The sequence below is a fragment of the Dysidea avara genome, chromosome 12 (assembly GCF_963678975.1).
Source record: "Dysidea avara chromosome 12, odDysAvar1.4, whole genome shotgun sequence".
Classification (NCBI taxonomy): domain Eukaryota; kingdom Metazoa; phylum Porifera; class Demospongiae; order Dictyoceratida; family Dysideidae; genus Dysidea; species Dysidea avara.
The window spans coordinates 2,950,189-2,972,227 of NC_089283.1; the positions used below are offsets into that span (position 1 = coordinate 2,950,189).

Sequence of the window (22,039 nt, forward strand, 5' to 3'; positions counted from 1 at the left end):
TCCAAGGCTACATAATTTAAGAATTTTCCTTTGTAGCTAAGTAGTATATGTGGAAGTTTAGAGAAAATTACCTTTGGACCATTTAGCTACCGATCAGAAATGAGTTTGAGATGCAATGTCATAACCATGCCATTGGGTTTATCTAAAACCTATAGTTTATTGGCAATTTATTATTGTTATTGTTATTCATAGCACTTTACAGTGACCAGCACTGAAGGTCTACCAGCACTGAAGGTCTGACAGTAACATGTGCTGCATTTCTATATTGTTCAGGTTTTTAAATCTCTTCTGTACCTTCACCTAAACTTAATTTGGCATCGTACACACAAGATAATGATTGGTATTACAGTCACACTCACTTCCAAGCAAAATAATAAATATGCCAAAATTTCGGGAGCCCGTATGAGTGATATCCGCAATTACATTTCTTGTTCCTTAGACATGTTTCTATATAAGTCCCTTAGACATGACACATGACATGCTTCCAATGACATTAAAATCAACATGTTTCACATATAAATTTTAGATAACCCATGATAAACTTCGTATGCATACAGTTTTACAATTTTTGACATGCATAATCAATGCAATAGCTAGTTTGTCTCACCTGGCCAGACCATGCATGCAGCACTGTTCAACTCCAGCAACTCTCATTATGCCTTTGGAGATATAATGCAAAGACTGTCCTCCACTAATGGGCCCTCCATCCAGTTGTGGAAGAAGATGTTTGACTCATGTGTGCGTATGTGTGTGTGTGTGTGTGTGTGTGTGTGTGTGTGTGTGTGTGTGTGTGTGTGTGTGTGTGTGTGTGTGTGTGTGTGTGTTATCCTTTTGCTACATGGAAAAAAGTTAGTTATTGACAGTGACTCAGTGAAAAAAAAAATTCTAAATAGCTAACCTCTAAATTGGTCGTGCCCCAATTATAATGCTCAGCATATTGATCAAGTAAAGCCTAAATATGAAGGAGGGGGGGGGGGGGGGGGGGGGCTTCAGCCCCCAAAGCCCCCCCCTGGATCCGCCCCTGAGTGTGCATGGGCATCTCTGGAATAAATTTTCTGTATTTTTTGAATTTATAGCCGTCTTTGAAATTCGGTTCCTGTACTTGGAAATTAATTAGCAATGCACAGTGTACAGCAAATGCTTCTAGCAGTATCATGATTACCAGGATGAGGATGTGACGAATGTGAAGGATTTGATTAACAGTTAGGCATTGCCCCACTAGAAATTTGACCTATCAAATCCCAGTATGCCCTAGGTGGGGGTAGGATAGTCTGGGGGCGCCCGTCCCTTCGTTAAATGCCTCCAGACTACGTCACGTGGTGTGGGGGCGAGATTACAGTGAAGCCATGGTCAGCCAACCCTCTGACGCCTTTTATTGTCTGTGTTATCGGCGAAGAGAATGGCAGCTACGAATTTCAGCGGCAATCGATATCATTAGTACTGAGCTAATCACCCACAGCGCAGTTGATCACGAGGTTGGCCTAGTCTATTGATAGACTAATCGAAATTACATTCAGTGGAGGACAAGGTGGAGGATATGAAGTTATTGTGGCTGTGTACGTACACCACTTGGTTGATGATGCTTTCTGGTGAGCAAGTGTATGTATAGCTATATACGGTGTATATAGCTATGAATAATAAATTGCTTTACAGAATTGAGGTAGCTATAGCTAGCTTAAACTTGAGCTTGCAGGGGACATACAATTCTCGGGTCTTCTGTCCTGCTATAGCCTGTATAATTAACTAACTTATCTAACTACTTTAGTTTGTTTATAATCCATTACAAGTAATTATAGTGTTTGGCCGATGCAGGAGTCTTGGAGTATCAAGGACATGCATAGATAGTGAAATCTACATATGGAATTATCAAAATTGGCTAGAAAGTGATTCCAAAAAATTTCTTCAACTTCACTTTAATTATGCACTTGTCAATTTCATGCCCCACCCCCCCACCCCCGGGTGTCCCCACACCCCAAGTGGGGATTTGACATTGCTTCTTGTCCCCACCCCTGGGGCAATTGACAGTTCTCCAATTCACTGACTGATTTTTCGGTAGTTGCATTTCTAAACAATTAAATCGTACTCACTATAATTTTACTAGCTACAGGTGTATACCAGGTTAATTATTAGTTGCATGCATGAAATATGCGCTTATCCTTGAGGTGTTGTCAAATCCCCTACTAGGGGGTAGAGGTGTACCGATATGGGTTTTTGGCATGTACCGATATCCGATATTGATGTAACCAAAAGAAGCCGATAACCGATATTCGATCCAATATTTGCATTAACATTTTAAGCAAACAAAAGTGTACATTTACCTACCCTACAACAACATGTGCATGTATTCATTGCTATACTCTGCCTGTGGTGGTAGCTTGGGTTTCTATTGTGCAATCCAGACAATTAGGCACCCTCAAACATTTTTATGTATACTCCCATGAAGCCTAAAACGGACATTTCTGCATTACTCCGCATTCTAATGCCTTGTGAGAAAGCTGGTACAGCAAGTTTCCGTTATCCTATTTTATTTTATTATTTTTATTTTAACTGCTTTTTAATGCAGGCAAGGCCTGCATTAATGGTCTGTGGGCAACTGGTGTCCACAGCCAGAAAAAGTATACGTACAACTTACAATTACAATTGAATGTATAAAATTACAATCAAATTAAGTTAGCTGGCTAAGGTTATTACATACATTTACATTTGGTATATAGTTGAACTATCCTATGATTCTTCTTTTATTACAAAGGTACTCTATAACTGCTTCATTTGTAAAGACTGTGATAAGCTTTCCAGCAACAAACACTAGAATCGCGTGTATTTATATGGCTTCTCGTAGCGTATCGCTTGTTGCAGAGTGAACAATAAGCCAGAGCATAAATGGCCAGAGCCACATGGATAACGTAGAAAACCAATGCATAATCCGTTTATGTACAAACTATTGCTACTGTATAAATATCGGTAGCGATATCGGTCCTTCTGCTGTTCTGTACCTATACCGATATTGGTAAAAAGTACCATATCGGTGGCCGATATTGTAGCCGATCCGATTATCGGTACACCTCTACTAGGGGGTGGGGACATAGTGGGGATTTGACAGCCGATTTTGCCCCAGTAGTGGGGAATTTGACACCACGATTTGTCAAATCCCCTGTATTCCCCCACCACCCCCGGGGGTGGGGGGGTGGGCTCGGGGGTGGGGCATGAAATTGACAAGTGCATTACTTCTAAAGATTTTAGACAAGTCAATGATTGGTAGGGAGTTCCAAAATTTGGGTAAGCGATAAAAATATGAATTCATAATGTGGTTGATTGGGCTGTCTTGGGGTAGAGTATTGTGCCAGCATAGTACCGGTAGTAAAGTTTACATGATTTAGGATGTTGAATTTAGCAGATGGATGTTTGATGGATTTGATAAAGTATAATATGTTGGCGATTTGATAAATATACATTAACGGCAGTAAACCAGTCTAGTTCTGTAGTCTGAATGGTAATTAGACAAAAATAAAATTTGGTGGGTCTTCGTTGTATCATAGATACTACACCCCAGGTGGGTGTAGTATCTATGGTTGTACCTTCAATGTCCTTTAGCAGATATGGCCTCCACAGTGTAGAACAGTACAAGAATTTGAATTTAATTAGGGTGATGCACAATGATTTTCAGGCCTGAGCACAATGATATGGGGTGCCATTTGTGTGCCAAAATAGTACAAAAACACCTTATTTATAAACTATAACCATACTTTATAAATCAATACACTACTTTATAAAGTATAGACATATACTTTATAAATCATACACATACTTTATAAATCATAGACATATACTTTATAAATCATACTTATACTTTACAAATCATGCATATACTTTACAAATCATGCATATACTTTATAAACCATACACGTAATTTGTAAACTATTAACATACTTTATAAACATGATTTATTAGGCATTTAGTATTTCCAAAAACACATGATATTATCGTTTGGTAATGATTGTCAATAATCGATACCTTTGTGCACGTGTAGAATAAACCCTCGCACGTGCAACCGAAAGCAGGATGGTGGATGTCGTACCGGGTTATCACAAGCTTTGGAACAAGCGTTTTTAACATTTGCTGGGGCAATAGCACAGAACCAAGTACAAAACGTACGGATCTAGCATACAACAGTGTAGCTTCCTCCGTAAGGCCACTACAATGAGATAACTTGTTTCTCATCAACCGCCCGCACCAAAGTTTTCTTTTGCCCATGCGCACTCATTAGTGCACGAGATTGCAGCATAACTTTTTTGAGTATTGTGGTAGTGGACTTATCATGTAGAAAAGCACTATTTCCATGGAAAATTACAACCCCATTGAGATACAGACACCATTTATTAGTGTTTTTTACTTCTGTGTTGATTAGAGTGCTTTCTGGAGCATCAAAAACCATCAAGGCATCAACACTGTGACTACAGTGTACAGTAGACTATACACTAGCATTGGTACCGTGACCTGCATGCCCTATGTGCATATCTAAGAGTCATAGTAGCTTTAGTGCATAAGACAGCCCCTCCCCCCTAATAAGACTGACCATCCTACACGTGCTAACCCTGCTGCTGCATGTTTGCTGATGTTTGCTACTGCTCAGTGCTGCTGTTGCTGCTGCTGCTGCTGCTGCTGCTGTTTTTGCTGTACTGGGGTATGGTAAATGACCCCAAGACTGGTGGAGCTCTCGTAAAGGAAATGAAAGCTTTGTTACTAAAGTTGAAGCTTATGTGAACTTGGAGTTTTACCCTCAGTGTGCACCATTGCTTGGTGTGTACCTGCCAATTACCTAAAATAAAGGATTATTATATTGGTTTTGTACAAATATATACATCCTGCAATTTATAGCTATGGTTTGTGCAATAATGAAATAATGAGATAACCCGCCCGCCCGCATGTGCTACTCTATGAGAAGTTGATGAGAAACAAGTTATCTCATTGTAGTGGCCTAAGCATCCATGATGTGATGCCACCAGTTGTCTTGGCTCCGGCTCCTCAAAGCGAGACTTGAACATCTCAACAAGGCATCTAGCTACGTTATTGCCTGTGGTGTAGTATTGATGTTTAATTTCAACTCAAATAAACGAAGCATTGGCTGACTTTCAAGGTGGCTGGAACTCTGCGGTCAACTGAGGGTGACATGACTCCCATGCAACTGTACCTAGATGATTTACAGGCCACCGAGTGCAGTATCATGCCTCAAAAAGTAATCTGGATTAACAAGCAGACTACAAGATTGTTGGCATGGTTTTTAATCCAGAGGAGACGGACCTTGTAGAGATTGTTGGCATGGTTTTTTGTATGTCCTTTTAGCCACCAATACAACTGCACTGTAAGAAAAATGCAAACAGGTTGTTAATGAGCTTATTACCCTGGAACAGGTTGTACAGATTTTGAAAACAATTTTATGAGCAATGTAAATACTAGGACAACACTAATTTTACAAATCAACAGTAACACATGTCACCTATAATTGATATTGTATTATAGCTATGTCGTAACAATGTGTACAATTTTATATACTTAGCACCTAATTTCTATTAAGAAATGTAACTTGTCTTAGAGTATTTCTGTTAAACTTCTCCATACCCTGTGAGTTGAAAATGTTGAAAGCATTTTTCCAACAGTACAGTAAATGTCATTAGCAACAGCCATGACATCATGAAATAGGATTCCCAGATCAATTACTTCTTGTCTTATGAAGCACGCTTTCAATAATTTCTCTACATCAAACACCTTCTTTGAAAAATGTTGCAGGGCATCAGAATATACTTGTGATCTTCTGATATTGATCCTTTGAACATCCTCATTGTTTGAAAATTTTATTGCACGTAACTGATGTTGCTGAATCACATGCTTTATAACAGCACTATCAATAGGCCCTTCTCTGGTTCCCTGATAAGCATATCATTGTATCGGTAGCTATAGAGGTGGCAGCAGTGGTACTGGTGAAAAAGGCACAAATGGTAACATAGAGGTTGCATTGGTGTTGGAGATTGTGGTATTTGTGATGGGGATTGTGTTGATGCAGAGTAAGTTTCCACAGGACTGTTCACTTCAATATCCCCTTGATCACCCTACATGAAGAATTAATTATGTAATTAGTCTGCAAATTAAATTATATGTGTACACCTCTACCCCTCTTCAGTGGTGTAGTGAAGGTCAGCTTGTGCCCGTATATAAATAATATTGTGCCCAAGTGGCTAGAGAAGCGAGCCACCTGCTGTGGAGTCCATTAAAAGATGAGCTTTGCAATGGTATAGTTAATGATTTTGCACCAACACCTGTCACTTGCAGGTACAGAAATGAAAAATTGGAATCATTTTGCATTGTTCCTTGAAAAATTGACCAAATTTCACATTCAACATCATTGTCCATCATCTCTGATGTGAGGTGTAGCTTATACCAATTAGACCATTGTTTGCCAAAATAAAGCATAAAGAGGTAAAAGCATATTAATAATGTATTCAAGTTTGGCTCAGGCTAGTTGTAGACAGTACGTGCATACTCCAAACTACTAATAATGTATGTTACTACTTAGGGCCATTGCAGAAAGACTTGAAAAGTAGTCAAATGTTTGTGTACAAGAACTCCACAATCAGGCATGCCAAAATGGTCCATATATTCTATTGCAAACTGCGATGGCCCTTGCCCAAAGCTCATCGAAAATTATCTATTTGGATACTCTACTACATCTTTCATAAGAGAACAGCTATTGATTTTTAAAAATATTTTCAATTCCGAGTCAATATGTTAGCCACAAGGTCACATTCTTTGACTTTGAACCTAGTGCCATTAACTATTAACGCATTTAGGCCACACACTCCTTTTTTGTGGTTGCACCAATGTTATGGAACTCTACACCATTGGCAGTTTTGTCTCAGCTAACTGCAGGAAGTTTTACGTATAGGCTTAAGTATTTAGTTTGTAATTGTGTGGTCATTTGTGTGATTGTTAAATATAGCTAGTCAGCGTAAGTAGTTTAATTTTGTTTTGTATTTGTGTCTAATAATAATTACATAATTGTACCTAATACTGTAGTTTCCTTTTTTCTTGGGCACATCATCTGTGCTGATTGCCCAGTAACAGGGATGTATTGAGGGGGTTTCAGGAAACCCCTTTGGATTTTACACAGTACTTGAAAAATAAAAGAAATTGAAACTTCAGGTTTCCAGAATGTGGAATCTATCACGGAACAGGACTTTTACATAGTTAAATAATAGTTTCTAACATGATGGCAACACCTGCAGCATTGTTCTGAATTATGATTTTGGTGAAAAGATTGAGATACTCTAATAAAGCAGTCAGATAATATAAACTACTCTAATGTAACAGTCACTTAGCTGTAGGGGAAACCCTTTTCAAAATTACTGCGTACGCCCCTGCAGTAATCATAAACAGATAAACTGTATGTGTGTATGTATGTTCTGTGTTGGGGACCACCTTGTACAGGCTAGCCTTTTGTGTTAGCTACCCTTCTTCAGAGAAATAGAGCACGCTTCTTTTACCCCTACTACTAGGGAATGGGAAAAGAAGCCATAGTTTTCTATAGATGTTTGGCTGACCTACTGTTTCATTGAGATTCAACTGCATACAGCTGTACTCTGGCCTGCACACTGTCCTTCTCTCTGTTGCCCTCAACAACAGTGTGTATCAGTGGTAGTAGGTCCATCTTGCTACGATCTGCTAACATCTCTCCAGAGAGATGGGCCACTGTGATGAAAACAGGGACTACTGAGTCCAACCTTCTGTCTCTTAGTTGTCCAGCACATGCCAACTAGTGCTGGGGATGGTGGCAAGGGCAGTCCATCTAGCCCGGAAATAACAATAAAAAACAATAATACTATAAGTAACACTTTATATTCCATTCACCCCAATTCAGGTTAGTTAATTAACTTGCCTCAAGCAGGCAACTTCGAAAGTAGCTAACACATGTAACAACTTGGTTAAATACCTTGTTGAAGAAGCAATAAGAGCCGGAGAGAAAGTGGTTGTCACGAGCAACTCAGCATGGCCAAGTGAGGTGGCTGACCTCAGAGCCGAGATCGACTGTTGGACCATGGATCCAGTCTGTGGTACACATTGCTGTGACGTAGTTGGTTCTGCGCTATATAGCCCCAGTGAATGGTAAAAACACTTGTTCCAAAACTTGTGTGACCCGGTAAGACCCGCTTTAAAAGCTGCACGTGCGAAGTAAACGTGCGCAAAATTACTTTATCGATTACTGACAATCGTTACCAAATGATAATATCGTGTGTTCGTGATTGCTTATTGAAATGCTAAATACATAATAAATCATGTTTATAAAGTATGTTAATAATTTACAAATTACGTGTATGGTTTATAAAGTATAAGTATGATTTATAAAGTATATGTCTATGATTTATAAAGTATGTGTATGATTTATAAAGTATATGTCTATACTTTATAAAGTAGTGTATTGATTTATAAAGTATGGTTATAGTTTATAAATAAGGTGTTTTTGTACTATTTTGGCACAAATGGCACCCCATACAATGAGAGTCTTTAAATACTCTATGCAATAAATCTAGAGATCAGTATGCCTTGGAGGAGATCATTTCATAGTGGTCTTGCCAAGTGAGTGAGTTGGTAAAAGCTGACAATGCCAAGATCTTTACATCTAAAGGGTTCAGTAATTGTGTGACCGTTGACATTGTAAGAGGAATTGAATTGCTGATGGAAGCTCATAAACACAAACTTAGATAGGTTAAATGTATGGGGTGCCGTTTGTACCAAAATTGTGCAAAAATGCCATATTTATAAACTATAACCATGCTTTATAAATCAATGCACTACTTTATAAATCATGGACATATGTTTTATAAATCATATGCATGATTTATAAACCATATACCTGATTTATAAATCATTGACATACTTTATAAACTATAACATTGATTTATATAAATTATACATGTGATTTGTAAACTATAACACTTATTTGTAAAGTATAAACACTGATTTATAAATTATAATATTAATTTATATATCAATGCACTACTTTATAAATCATGTGTATAGTTTATAAATCATACACATGATTTATAAATCAATAACATACTTTATGAGCTATACATGCATAATTTATAAATCATCATTATGATTTATAAATTGCACACGTCAGATTAAATACTGGCAGGGGAGTTATCCACAACAATTACAGGGGCATTGGTAATAGTGATACTCCACTTTGTGGGTTGCTCTCGTTAGTGCAAGCGCTCACAACAGCTGTCAAAGCTTGTACTAAGTTAGCTGAATCCTGTGCTGGATCACATGCCACAAATGCTTTCCATTTGATGCACATCTAAGTAATATTGATATGAATTCTAACTATCGATACTAAACAACAATGTACGGCTACTAAATTACACTATTGATTTATACATCATAGTACTAGTTTACAAAAGTAAATTGTACATGTGATTTGTAAAGTATGTGTTAAATTTATAAAGTACGACAATGATTATAAAATACAACAATAACCAAACTAAGTCACTCGTGATGATGGTTTGTAAAATATACTTATGATTTATTAATCTGACGTGTGCAATTTATAAATCATAATGATGATTTATAAATTATGCATGTATAGTCATAAAGTATGTTATTGATTTATAAATCATGTGTATGATTTATAAACTATACACATGATTTATAAAGTAGTGCATTGATATATAAATTAATATTATAATTTATAAATAAGTGTTATAGTTTACAAATCACATGTATAATTTATATAAATCAATGTTATAGTTTATAAAGTATGTCAATGATTTATAAATCAGGTATTTGGTTTATAAATCTTGCATATGATTTATAAAATATATGTCCATGATTTATAAAGTAGTACATTGATTTATAAAGTATGGTTATAGTTTATAAATATGGCATTTTTGCACAATTTTGGTACAAACGGCACCCCATATTAATGAAACAAAATTATTAACAGTCCAGTTGAATAATTAATTGAGGTCTTTTTGAAGAAGTTTGATGTCAAAAGAGGAAGTAATTTGTCTGAAACACTTTGTGTTGTCTGCGAATTCAAGTAGCTGTAAGGTAAATAAATGATAGATGGTAAATCATTGATGAAAATTAGGAGGAGCAGAGGGCCCGATATGCTTCCCTCTGGCACAGCAGAAATTACTGGTAGAGAGACAGATTATTGTCTACAGAACACAATGGGATCTGTTGTTTAGGTACCAGCTCCATAAGGTGCCAGTGATACCTAAATTCCACAATTTGACCAGAAGTTCATTATGTGGCACACTATCAAATGCCTTCTGGAAGTCTACGTAGATTGCATCAATCTCATCTGTAGATGTAACAAGCTGATTGAAGTAAATAAGTAGTCATTTCTTTGAAATCCAAATTAATATTGTGTAATGTAGTTGGTTGAATATCTTATTAATCTTTCAAGAACTTTTGATATGACACAAAGGAATGAGATTGGACGGTAGTTTTTAACAGAGGTTTTGTCTCCAGGTTTGTATACAGCAGTTATTTTGTGCAATTTCCATTCAGTTGAGTATAGTTCCACTGTTAATACTGGTAGTGAACAGATAGTGAATAGGTAGAGCAAGGGCAAATGCGCAGTTCTTTAAAATAAATTGGAGGGATGTTGTCAATGCCACAAGCCTTGTTGAGTAGACAGAAGTTACTTTAATAACAGTAGAGTAAAAGCATTGGTCAGCCTTGTCAAAGTTTGTCACAGCTGTGGTGGAGTCATTGTGCAGTTGGGGAGACAGGATATGTGACTTTGTGAATTCTTTGATAAAATGGAACACTTTAATGTCTTTTGGTGGCAAAATTGCGTATTAGGCTTTGCTCAATCATAGACTTTGCAGAAATGCATGCAGATCGGAAAGAATCTTGTACTTTGGACAGTCATTGAAAGTTATTTGATGTTGGATGCTTGATGTATTTGCATTGTAGTGTACGAAGACATTTGTGAGTATGACACAGTTGGGGAGTGGAAATTATTTTGGTCAGTCGTTAAAATTTATTGATGTTGGTTGTTTGATGTATTTACATTTAAGTGTATGGAGACACTTGTGAAAATGATGCAGTTGGGGAGTGGGAAATTGTTGAGTATGTAGTCTCACCTTAGGGATAAAATGTTCAGTGTCAGTCAGGAGATAGTTTCTTAAGGTGTTCCATATTTCTTCGACATCAGAAGAATTGTTAAGTGAAGTAAGATCACAGTTTGATAGGTACTCTGTTAAGCTATTGAAATCACCTTTGGTAAAACTGTAAAAAAACGTTTAGTGAAGTTGGAGGTGATGTTAAGGATTCAAAGTTGGTAGCAACAGTAACAAGATAATGGTCTGATACAGTGCATTGATATTCTGGAGGATGCACAGATAAATCTATTAAGCGTTCAGGACAATTTATGAAGATGAGGTTTGATATATTACCACATGTATGAGTTGGAAATTCCATGCACAAGTTGAAATAAGTTTGACTCGAAAATGCACTCACAAAAGTTTTTGGAGATCAGAGTACTACCAGTAAGTGTTGCCCAGTTTATGTTAGGCAAATTGAAATCACAAGAGTGGGGTTGGTAGGGAAGTAGTTGTAGCTGAATAGTTGGAAAGGTCTTTGTGGTAGTCAGTAGTGGCATTTGGGGGTGCATACACCATGCAGAACATGACATCTGATTCGTTAAAGGAGACAGAGACAATTACTACTTCAAGGTTATCAGGACTTGGAATCTGTTTGATAGGTAGTTTGTCACTTATTGCCAGCATAACACCACCACCACGTGGGCTGTCTTTTCTGTAAATGGAGTAAGCCTGGGGTAAAATTTCAAGATCAGCTAAGGAATTGGACAGCCAAGTTTTAGATAAAGCGATGATTTGAAAATCAGATGAATATACAATACTTTGAAAGAGGGGTAATTTTTGCTAAGTTCCTGCAATTTTGAACACAGACTTTAGGCCCTAGAGTGTCCATGTTGTTAAGAGGAGGAGCGGTGCTGCTGTTACTAGAGGGCACACTAGGCCTAAATCCCGAACATTCTGCTTGGCTGCTAGCTATAGCTACTGTATATGTCAGTATGACATTTGCATGTTCAAAGAGCTGAAATTAGTACCTATAGCTACATAGCTACAAATTTTGAGAAATTACAAGCTTTAACGTCATAGAACAAAAGAGAAATAAACTATTATTGATCAAACTTATACAAATTAGCTATGTGGGAATTAACATTGCCTGCAATAGAGGTGTACCAATATGGGTTTTTGGCGTGTACCGATATCCGATATTGATGCCACCAAAACAAACCGATAACTGATCATAGTTGATCCGATATTTGCATTACAGGTTTAAGCAAACGAAAGTGTACATTTACATACCCTACACAACTATTCATTGCTATACTCTGCCTGTGGTGGTTATATAGCTTGGGTTTCTATTGTGCAATCAAGGAAATTAGGTACCCATAAACATTTCTATGTACACTCCCATGAAGCCTTAAATGGATATTTCTGCATTACTTAGCATTTTAATGGCTTGTGAGAAGCTAGTACAGTAAGTTTCCTTGGTTATCTTGTGACTCCTATTTTCATTACCAAGGTATTGTATAACTGCTTCATTTGTAAAGACTGTGATAAGCTTTCTGGCAACAAATACTAGAATCATGTGTTTTATATGGCTTCTTGTGGTGTCGTGTATTTATATGGCTTCTTGTAGTGTAACACTTGTTGTAAAGTGAACAACTAAACAGCCACATGGATGATGTAGAAAGCCAATATATAATCCGTTTATCCACAAACTATTGCTATTTATACAGTAGATATCAGTCCTGTACCAATACCAATATTGGTAAAATTGCCATATCGGTGGATGATATTTTAGCCAATCCAAGTATCGGTACACCTCTAGCCGGCAATCTGAATTCTGTTATATAGCAGCTACTGCATTATTTATATACAAATAGAGAAAGGCATTAATATATAACACATTACTCCTTGGTCTTGTGCAAGTGATACAAAGAGGATCTATGCATATTGGCATGAAAAAGTAATAATTAGCTAAATAAAATAAGGAAAGAAATTGGTTTTCTGTTGTCTTTTGCTACAGTTCCGAGCAAAGATAATTTTTGGTTGTGAGAATATCATGCATGTAACAGCAAATCATATTTATGACTTTATGAAAAAATTGATGGCATTTATTATATAGCCAGATTTCTATTTTTAAAACTATAGAAGTGTTGCTAATTAAGACATGACAATCTGTTGTGTCTGTGTGTAATTCAGTATCCTGTCAGAGAAGTGGCTAGTGAAACCACCTAAAAACCATAAAATTTATTGGAGTCATCCTGTTCATTACTAATAGCACAGCAATGGAAAAACCCATGAATAATCCAGTTTCAATAAAGTTTGGCGCAATTGACAAATCAGGGAAATTCGCCAAACTTTATTCACCAATCAGCTATTTAGTGTATTTGTTCAAAGCTATAACTACAAATTTGCCAAATTTGTCACCAACTTAACTTTTGTTTGCCAAACTTTGCATGCTGATTCACCAAACGTTCATCACTTACAGTATATTCACACAGTTAATGGTAATGAAAATGAACTGAGATTGTATCTGTCAGTTTACAAACATGAAAAATGATGAAAACTCCAGGTAGCTACTTTGAAAATTATCAATTGAATAAACGATTTTTCCTTTTAGTCTGGCAGACAACAGGGTGAAGTTTGCAAAATGGTCTATAGTTTATTTTAATGCACTTTTGGATTGCCCTGTATACCTAAAACAATATCCCATCTGCTGGACAGGTGTCAGCCTTGCCATAGCAACCAAAGTTTAATTAGCTGTATAGCAACCATACAAACTTCACAAAATAACTTCTGTAGATTTCAGTTTTACCCAAAATTGTTTCATTACCTGACCATTTAACAAATCTGAGGTATTACAATTAGTCTCAAAAAGAACTGAATAATTAAATAGTCCCATAAACCCCTGAAGACATCATTATGCATACCGTAGTTACGTATGTCTCAATAATTGTCATGAGCCCTGCAGGAACAAACCACACCCTATCACATAACAGGACGTATCTCAGTACTGGAGTAAAATATTTGCATTCTGTTATTTGTATTATAAAGCCATGCAATCTATTGCTTAGTACCTGCTTAAAGTTTCAAAGTTATAGCACATTGGTACATAAAGTTATGGGCGATTAACGTTTGAAAAGTAGGCAAATTTTATGTGCTCACATGCCCTATATTCACAGGCCCTATATTCACAGGCCCTATATTCACAGGCCCTATATTCACAGGCCCTATATTCACAGGCCCTATATTCACAGGCCCTATATTCACAGGCCCTATATTCACAGGCCCTATATTCACAGGCCCTATATTCACAGGTCCTATATTCACAGGTCCTATATTCACAGGCCCTATATTCACAGGCCCTATATTCACAGGTCCTATATTCACAGGCCCTATATTCACATGCCCTATATTCACATGCCCTATATTCACAGGCCCTATATTCACATGCCCTATATTCACATGCCCTATATTCACAGGTCCTATATTCACAGGCCCTATATTCACATGCCCTATATTCACAGGCCCTATATTCACAGGCCCTATATTCACAGGTCCTATATTCACAGGTCCTATATTCACATGCCCTATATTCACAGGCCCTATATTCACAGGCCCTATATTCACAGGTCCTATATTCACAGGCCCTATATTCACATGCCCTATATTCACATGCCCTATATTCACATGCCCTATATTCACAGGCCCTATATTCACATGCCCTATATTCACAGACCCTATATTCACAGACCCTATATTCACAGGTCCTATATTCACATGCCCTATATTCACAGACCCTATATTCACAGGCCCTATATTCACAGGCCCTATATTCACAGGTCCTATATTCACAGGTCCTATATTCACATGCCCTATATTCACAGACCCTATATTCACAGGCCCTATATTCACAGGCCCTATATTCACAAGTCCTATATTCACAGGTCCTATATTCACATGCCCTATATTCACAGACCCTATATTCACAGGTCCTATATTCACAGGTCCTATATTCACAGGTCCTATATTCACAGACCCTATATTCACAGACCCTATATTCACAGGCCCTATGTTCACAGGCCCTATATTCACAGGTCCTATATTCACAGGTCCTATATTCACATGCCCTATATTCACAGACCCTATATTCACAGGCCCTATATTCACAGGCCCTATATTCACAGGTCCTATATTCACAGGCCCTATATTCACATGCCCTATATTCACATGCCCTATATTCACAGGCCCTATATTCACAGGCCCTATATTCACAGGCCCTATATTTACAGGTCCTATATTCACAGGCCCTATATTCACAGACCCTATATTCACAGGCCCTATATTCACAGGCCCTATATTCACAGATCCTATATTCACAGACCCTATATTCACAGGTCCTATATTCACATGCCCTATATTCACAGACCCTATATTCACAGGTCCTATATTCACATGCCCTATATTCACAGACCCTATATTCACAGGTCCTATATTCACAGGTCCTATATTCACAGGTCCTATATTCACAGACCTTATATTCACAGACCCTATATTCACAGACCTTATATTCACAGACCCTATATTCACAGGCCCTATATTCACAGGCCCTATATTCACAGGTCCTATATTCACAGGTCCTATATTCACATGCCCTATATTCACAGACCCTATATTCACATGCCCTATATTCACAGGCCCTATATTCACAGGCCCTATATTCACATGCCCTATATTCACAGGCCCTATATTCACAGGCCCTATATTCACAGGCCCTATATTCACAGGCCCTATATTCACAGGTCCTATATTCACAGGTCCTATATTCACAGGCCCTATATTCACAGACCCTATATTCACAGGCCCTATATTCACAGGCCCTATATTCACAGGCCCTATATTCACAGGCCCTATATTCACAGGTCCTATATTCACAGGTCCTATATTCACATGCCCTATATTCACAGGCCCTATATTCACATGCCCTATATTCACAGGCCCTATATTCACATGCCCTATATTCACCGGCCCAGTCACATTTGCTTTCTTGAATTTCTTTAGTCTGCTTATTTTAAAAAAAAGTTTGTTTCAGCTTAAGCTATACTATGTTGGTTACCATTACTGTTAGACTTGAGAGAACAAACACAGTTTTCTGGTAGGAAATTTAATTCTGGCCTTTTCCTGTTGAATGCTTCTAAATCATGATAGAATCAAGTGTCTCAGTGATAATGATTTGCCGCTTTTAGTTTTTCTGGTGTGGTAAAGCTCAGTTAATACACCCTTTCTCCAGCTAAAGTCCATGAAGAGCAAACAATTTATCAAGTGCAGTATTAAAAAATGTTCCATAACATTGGTGCTAAAGATAGAATTCGAGTTTTATACGTAAAGAAGTTAATGTACATGTATGTAGATCATCAAATGTAAGCTCAATAACTTGACTTGCTATATACTTGCAGAGTATGTCACAAAGTACTCACTATATACATACAGTGAATAGCATATGTGTGTTCTTCATCTATGCTTATTAACTGCCTGGTGTTTAGATTCTTCACACCTGTTCCACTATCATCTAGCTCACTTAGGTTATTTTCAAGAAATAATGGAAGTTATGCCTTATTTGGGGCATCATATGTGGTATCCATGCAGTTCAGTAGCTGCCTCTTGTACCCCCTATATACCCTGACAGGTGGACTTCGTGATAACCCGAATATTATTTTGACTAAGGTCCCACCTTTGATTTCACAACTTTTTTCACCCAGGTTTTTAAGGCCGCACCATTTTTCACAGCTTGGCTGTTTTTGTGTGGATAGTATATAGCTAGAGGCTCTCACAATACTATTCTGAAGCCTCTGAGATCAGGACAACTTTCCAATAAGAACAGTATAGTGAGTGTCCAGAAGAGTGTTGTGAGAGCCTCTAGCTATATTTAATATAGGATACAAACACACGTATGTATGACTGTGCTACCTCTTAATCAATATTTTTTATGTACAGTAAATAGATCATGACATTCCCTTTGTACTGAAGTTATGTCTGTTCTCAATCACTTCTGTCTGTACCTTTTGTTATTTTCACTGAAATGGTCATCAAATCAAAGGTGTGCTATTCTCCTACACTTGCATGCTGTTCCTCTTGCATGAGAATTTTAGTAACCTTACAATTTTGCATGTAAGAGAGAACTTTCAATGATATAAAAGTGCTCAATGTACCATTTTGTGACCAAATTTGTAAGAAAGGTCTTCCACACACCAAATTTTACTACTTCAACTTAATTTAGATTTGAAATAAGTTATTGATTGAAATTTTGTCAGCTGTAAGCCATAACATAGAGCACTGGAGGACAGAAACAAAGTTATTCATACAATTGGCAATTGCGTGTGGAAGACACAAATCCAGCCTTTAAGAGCATTAACATGTTGATTGGTGTGGAAACAGTCCGGGGCAGTGTGCACTCGGCATATTCGAGCAGTGCACACCCCCGGGGTGCAATCACCACTTACCATGTATTTAGTATGTGTGCATACAAAATAGACACAACTATATAATGTTTTCCTAGCTATACACACCACCCTTCCACCGCACCTAGCTCTATTGCCTACTTTTTCCTAGTTCTAACCACAATAACATTTTCCACAAAGCCATAAAGTGTATGCAACAACACCAAACAAACAAACACTCATGCAAATATCTACCACATAACATTGCACCATTGCCATAAATATACATAACAGCACAAAACACAAATAACATTCATACAGATATCTATACACAAGTACTTTGGGGAAAGGGCAACTGAGGAAATTGTTGGAGTAGGGTGTAATAACTTTTGCACAAGCCACGCAGACAAGCATTGTGGATATGGCATAACTGGATTTACAGTTGACCACGAAGCAAATATGTGTTCCAATTAGTACAAGATTGCAGCAACGCACCATATATGCATAGTAACACAACGTGATAGCAGCAACCAATGAATAATCATATAAGTTAAATTTAGTGTAATTGGTTTGGTTTGGCCATGCACAGATAATTAGCACTTCATCCACCTGCCCTTAGTCCTCAGTTGCCGTTTAACTATATATGTGTATCTAAGTTCAATATCAGTAATTGGATGCACAACCAAGCAAACAATGTAACTAAGTTATGCATACAAAGGTTCAATTTTTATTTTATTATTATTATTATATATATATAATTTATATACATTATGTTGACCACCATACAAAGTGCATACAACAACATATGCACTGGCACATATACTTAATGCATGGTTTTGGGTGGGAGGGAGGGAAAAAAGTTTTTCTGTCTGCCAACACGCCATGTACTATGGCATGATCTCATGATCTCAAACCTGTTTATTACAATTAATCATTATGACATCATTACGTTTCATGTATCCTACAAGATTGGTTCAACTTTTACCTGAAACAAGTGTTGATTTCAGTTTGTGGTGCTAGCACTGCTAATATACAATGCCTCTCTAATGGACCTTACAGTCAACTCAAGGATTCTGTGTTACTGAATTTAATTACTTTACCTGAAAGGCTAGTTTATCACTAAAGAATGCTGGCTTCATTTACTATGGTATGGTATGTAGATTTGCACTGTATACATTCTACGCCCACACCAAGGCATGTTAACTTCAATTTATTGCGTTGCAATAAATTACATTAAATCGCATTATATTGCAGTAAAAAATTAGGCTTAAAAGTCTTTCCTGCTCAGTGCCACCTATTTGTTCCACTAACAGTTTCCTCTATTGGCATTTATCGACAGCATATATTGGAGTCAGCAACAGCCTGTCATATGTATGTGTGTGGCACACATGTGGTACAAATTTGGTTTTACAAATATTTCATTATAGTGCATGCTAAATGCACACATTTACATACATATACAACTGATGTTCTATGAAATGCAGTGGTAGACAGGGACAGTGCTTGGTTACAACAAATCCATAACAGTCAAGCTGTGCAAAGGGTGTAGTGGTACTACAACTGTATCATTCAGAGTTAGCTATAAACTAAAAGTATGATCTAGCTGAAATTTTAATTATTGCAGCAATATCTTGGTGATTTACTTCACAGTTTGGCTAATCTGTCTGCAGCTTGGCAATTTTTTTGGCATGGATCCCATCATACATAATTATGCTCTATTCAAGGCAGAAAGTCAAGCTGATGTTGAAAACAGAACTAGTGTAAATTTAATTAATTGCTCAACATAAAAGTAATAGTGAACTTGTTCATTCCGGTCACCTCTGCCAGGCCTGCCTTATTAAGGAGGTGGTTGCATTAAACATGTTAAAGTCACTGTGTACACAAGTGACACAATCAGGAGACTGTTACAATGGTCAGTTTAAATCAGGTGACCTTATTATACAGTGATCCAGTTGGACAGGTTTCATAATATTAGAAGTATTGCACAATCACAAATGCAGCAAAATACCAGCAAAGCAAACAGGCATAAAACGGAATGTGATCAAAGAAATCAAATGAAACTTGGTGTATGACTTTGACTCATGATGCACTGTCTTTGTGCCAATCTTGAAGAAATTTGAAACGAGTGGGTTAGCATTTTAATTTCTATGATTATTTAGCGTGGAATGACCAAAATACTAGAAATTCCTGAGTTAATATCCCAATGCTGATGGAGGTCCAGCAGGTGGTTTTGAGTAGTCCATAGTATGGAGAAATATTTTGTGGCATAAAATAGACTATAGACCATATTGCAAGGTTCAGCCAAAAAAAAGCCACTTGTTTTACCGGACTATTTGTTTTATCATTGGGTTTGGATTGATAATTCCTCATGTAAACAGAAATCCATAGTTGGTTCGCCTTCACCTGAGCTCCCACTAAATCAGTATATTAGAGGGGTTAACATGTGTTCACTCCCAATGCTTTTGTATTGGAACAAGCATATTTTTATGTTGTAAACATATTTCCATGCCTGAATCGTCTATACTAAATTTAACGATGGGATATTCTTATAATGTTTGACAGTACACATAAAGGTACTGAGAGCCACTGGCAAGTGCTGCCAGGGACTCAATCTAGAGAAAAAGGGAAATACAAAAATAAAATAATTAATTAGGTAAGTTCTCTGTGCAAGGGTGTCATTGATGCTGTGACACAGTGGCAACAAGGGCAGTTGCAATGAAAAGAATGCACATCAGTGTCATCAAAATTTTGGATAAAGTGTTTCCACATGTAGTTATAGAGTTTACACTTGATAATGCAAATGGGAAGAGATAAATCTATTCTTGGCAGAGAATTCCATAGATGTGGTAGGCGGTGAAAGTAAAAATAGTAGTTGAACATCTGTGGTGAATCATTTTTTGAGATGAACCAAATCTTGTGTTAGAGGTACTGAATTGAACATACTTAGTAATGTTAAAACATGTAACTCACTTGTTCTTGCCTGTATCATAATTATAAACAGTTCTGGCATTTAAAGAGGCATTTACAGCGCTACTAAATGTTTGTGAAGCTGGCTCGTGTAACAAGAGTTATTAACAAGGGCCTAGGTGAATTGCCTATATAAGTGGTCTTTAGTTGTTATTAATAATGCCATCATTGACTTTAAAGCTACTCCCTTGTGTAAGGAAGTCCCATGCCCTTTTCTTTCCAACTGCTCCGAGAAAGCAATTCATCAAATAGGACAGTCTATAATGTGGACATGTTGATAATCAGGATACTATGGTCCCATATGTGTATGCATACGTACATTTAGACTCCTGAAATGAGAACACCTCATTGCTAAAAACACTTTAGCATATCATGATCACAAGGTAGAGGTTCCACTGTAATAAGGCCTACATGCAACTTAAAAGAAGGATAGTGGAAGAGGAAACTAATTTTTTATAGCTATATTTGTCATGGAAAGACTTTTATGCCTGTATATAGACATGACAGTTAGCTACACATCAACTGTATAGTATAGGTTGATCACATGCAGAAGGGTTGAAACCTGTTGTACTTATATTATGGTACGTTATTCAGTATAGTCACATTTATTTTAAGCTCTCTATTAAATCTACCAAGTGGTATTATTGACTTGTGTTTTTCTACTTACAGAATGCATCCCATGTTATCATACACCGTATGGTCCTGCAGTGGAAACATGTGAAATTAACCCAGATGAGGACCAGTATTGTACTATTAACTGTGATAGAGTAAATGCAAGCGCTGCTCATTGTTCACTATACTGCCATATCGACTCCTTTTTTCCATGCAACAACATGACAACACCAGACCACTTTCAATTGTGCTGTACTACACCATATTGCAATAACATAACAAGTGTATTTTTACCAACATCATTTACTCCCAGTCCCACATCATTTACTCCCAGTCCTACATCAAGTAAGTTGATCACCTTACTATCAACTGAGTATATGTGTTGTGTGATGTTTGGTTTACAGGTCCAGTTGGGACCAACAAAGACACTTCTGATGATGTTCATATTCACATTGTTATTGCAGTGTGTGTGGTAGTTGTAGTGTTAGTGGTAGCTATTGTTACTGGATGTGTTGTGGTGATGTGGATGAAGTTAAGGAGTAAACGGAGTAACGAATTACTTCTAACAAACTAAAGAGTTTAGAAACTAGCTAGCTACACTGTAAGAACATTCTTTGTGAAACTTTCATTCTTAATTATGTGGCAAGACCAGCTGTAGGTGGTCAGAATGATATTAATTAATTTTAGTGTTCTGTACACACAATCATAATATGTGTATCATGTATAAAGTTCTTGTACATATTGTTGGGGATAGCATCACTAAAAATATTGCACTTGAAAAATTAATGTTATATAAAATATGCTGACATAACAGGATCGGCCTGCATCTACTATATAATCCCATCGTTTTTATACAGACGGTGTGTGGTATACAACATTATGCACCACATACATATATATAGCTGAATTTTCTCCTGG

The 22,039-nt window shown here is 37.1% G+C and overlaps 1 protein-coding gene across 1 annotated transcript; it reads left to right on the top strand.

Moving 5' to 3' along the window:
* Nucleotides 1-1,358: 1,358 nt before the first annotated feature.
* Nucleotides 1,359-21,858, top strand: LOC136241501 (uncharacterized). Its single transcript, XM_066032721.1, has 3 exons — nt 1,359-1,589; nt 21,179-21,466; nt 21,526-21,858. The coding sequence occupies exons 1-3, from the start codon at nt 1,538-1,540 to the stop codon at nt 21,693-21,695; spliced, it is 510 nt and encodes a 169-aa protein (XP_065888793.1). The 5' UTR covers nt 1,359-1,537; the 3' UTR covers nt 21,696-21,858.
* The last annotated feature ends 181 nt before the right edge of the window (nt 21,859-22,039 follow it).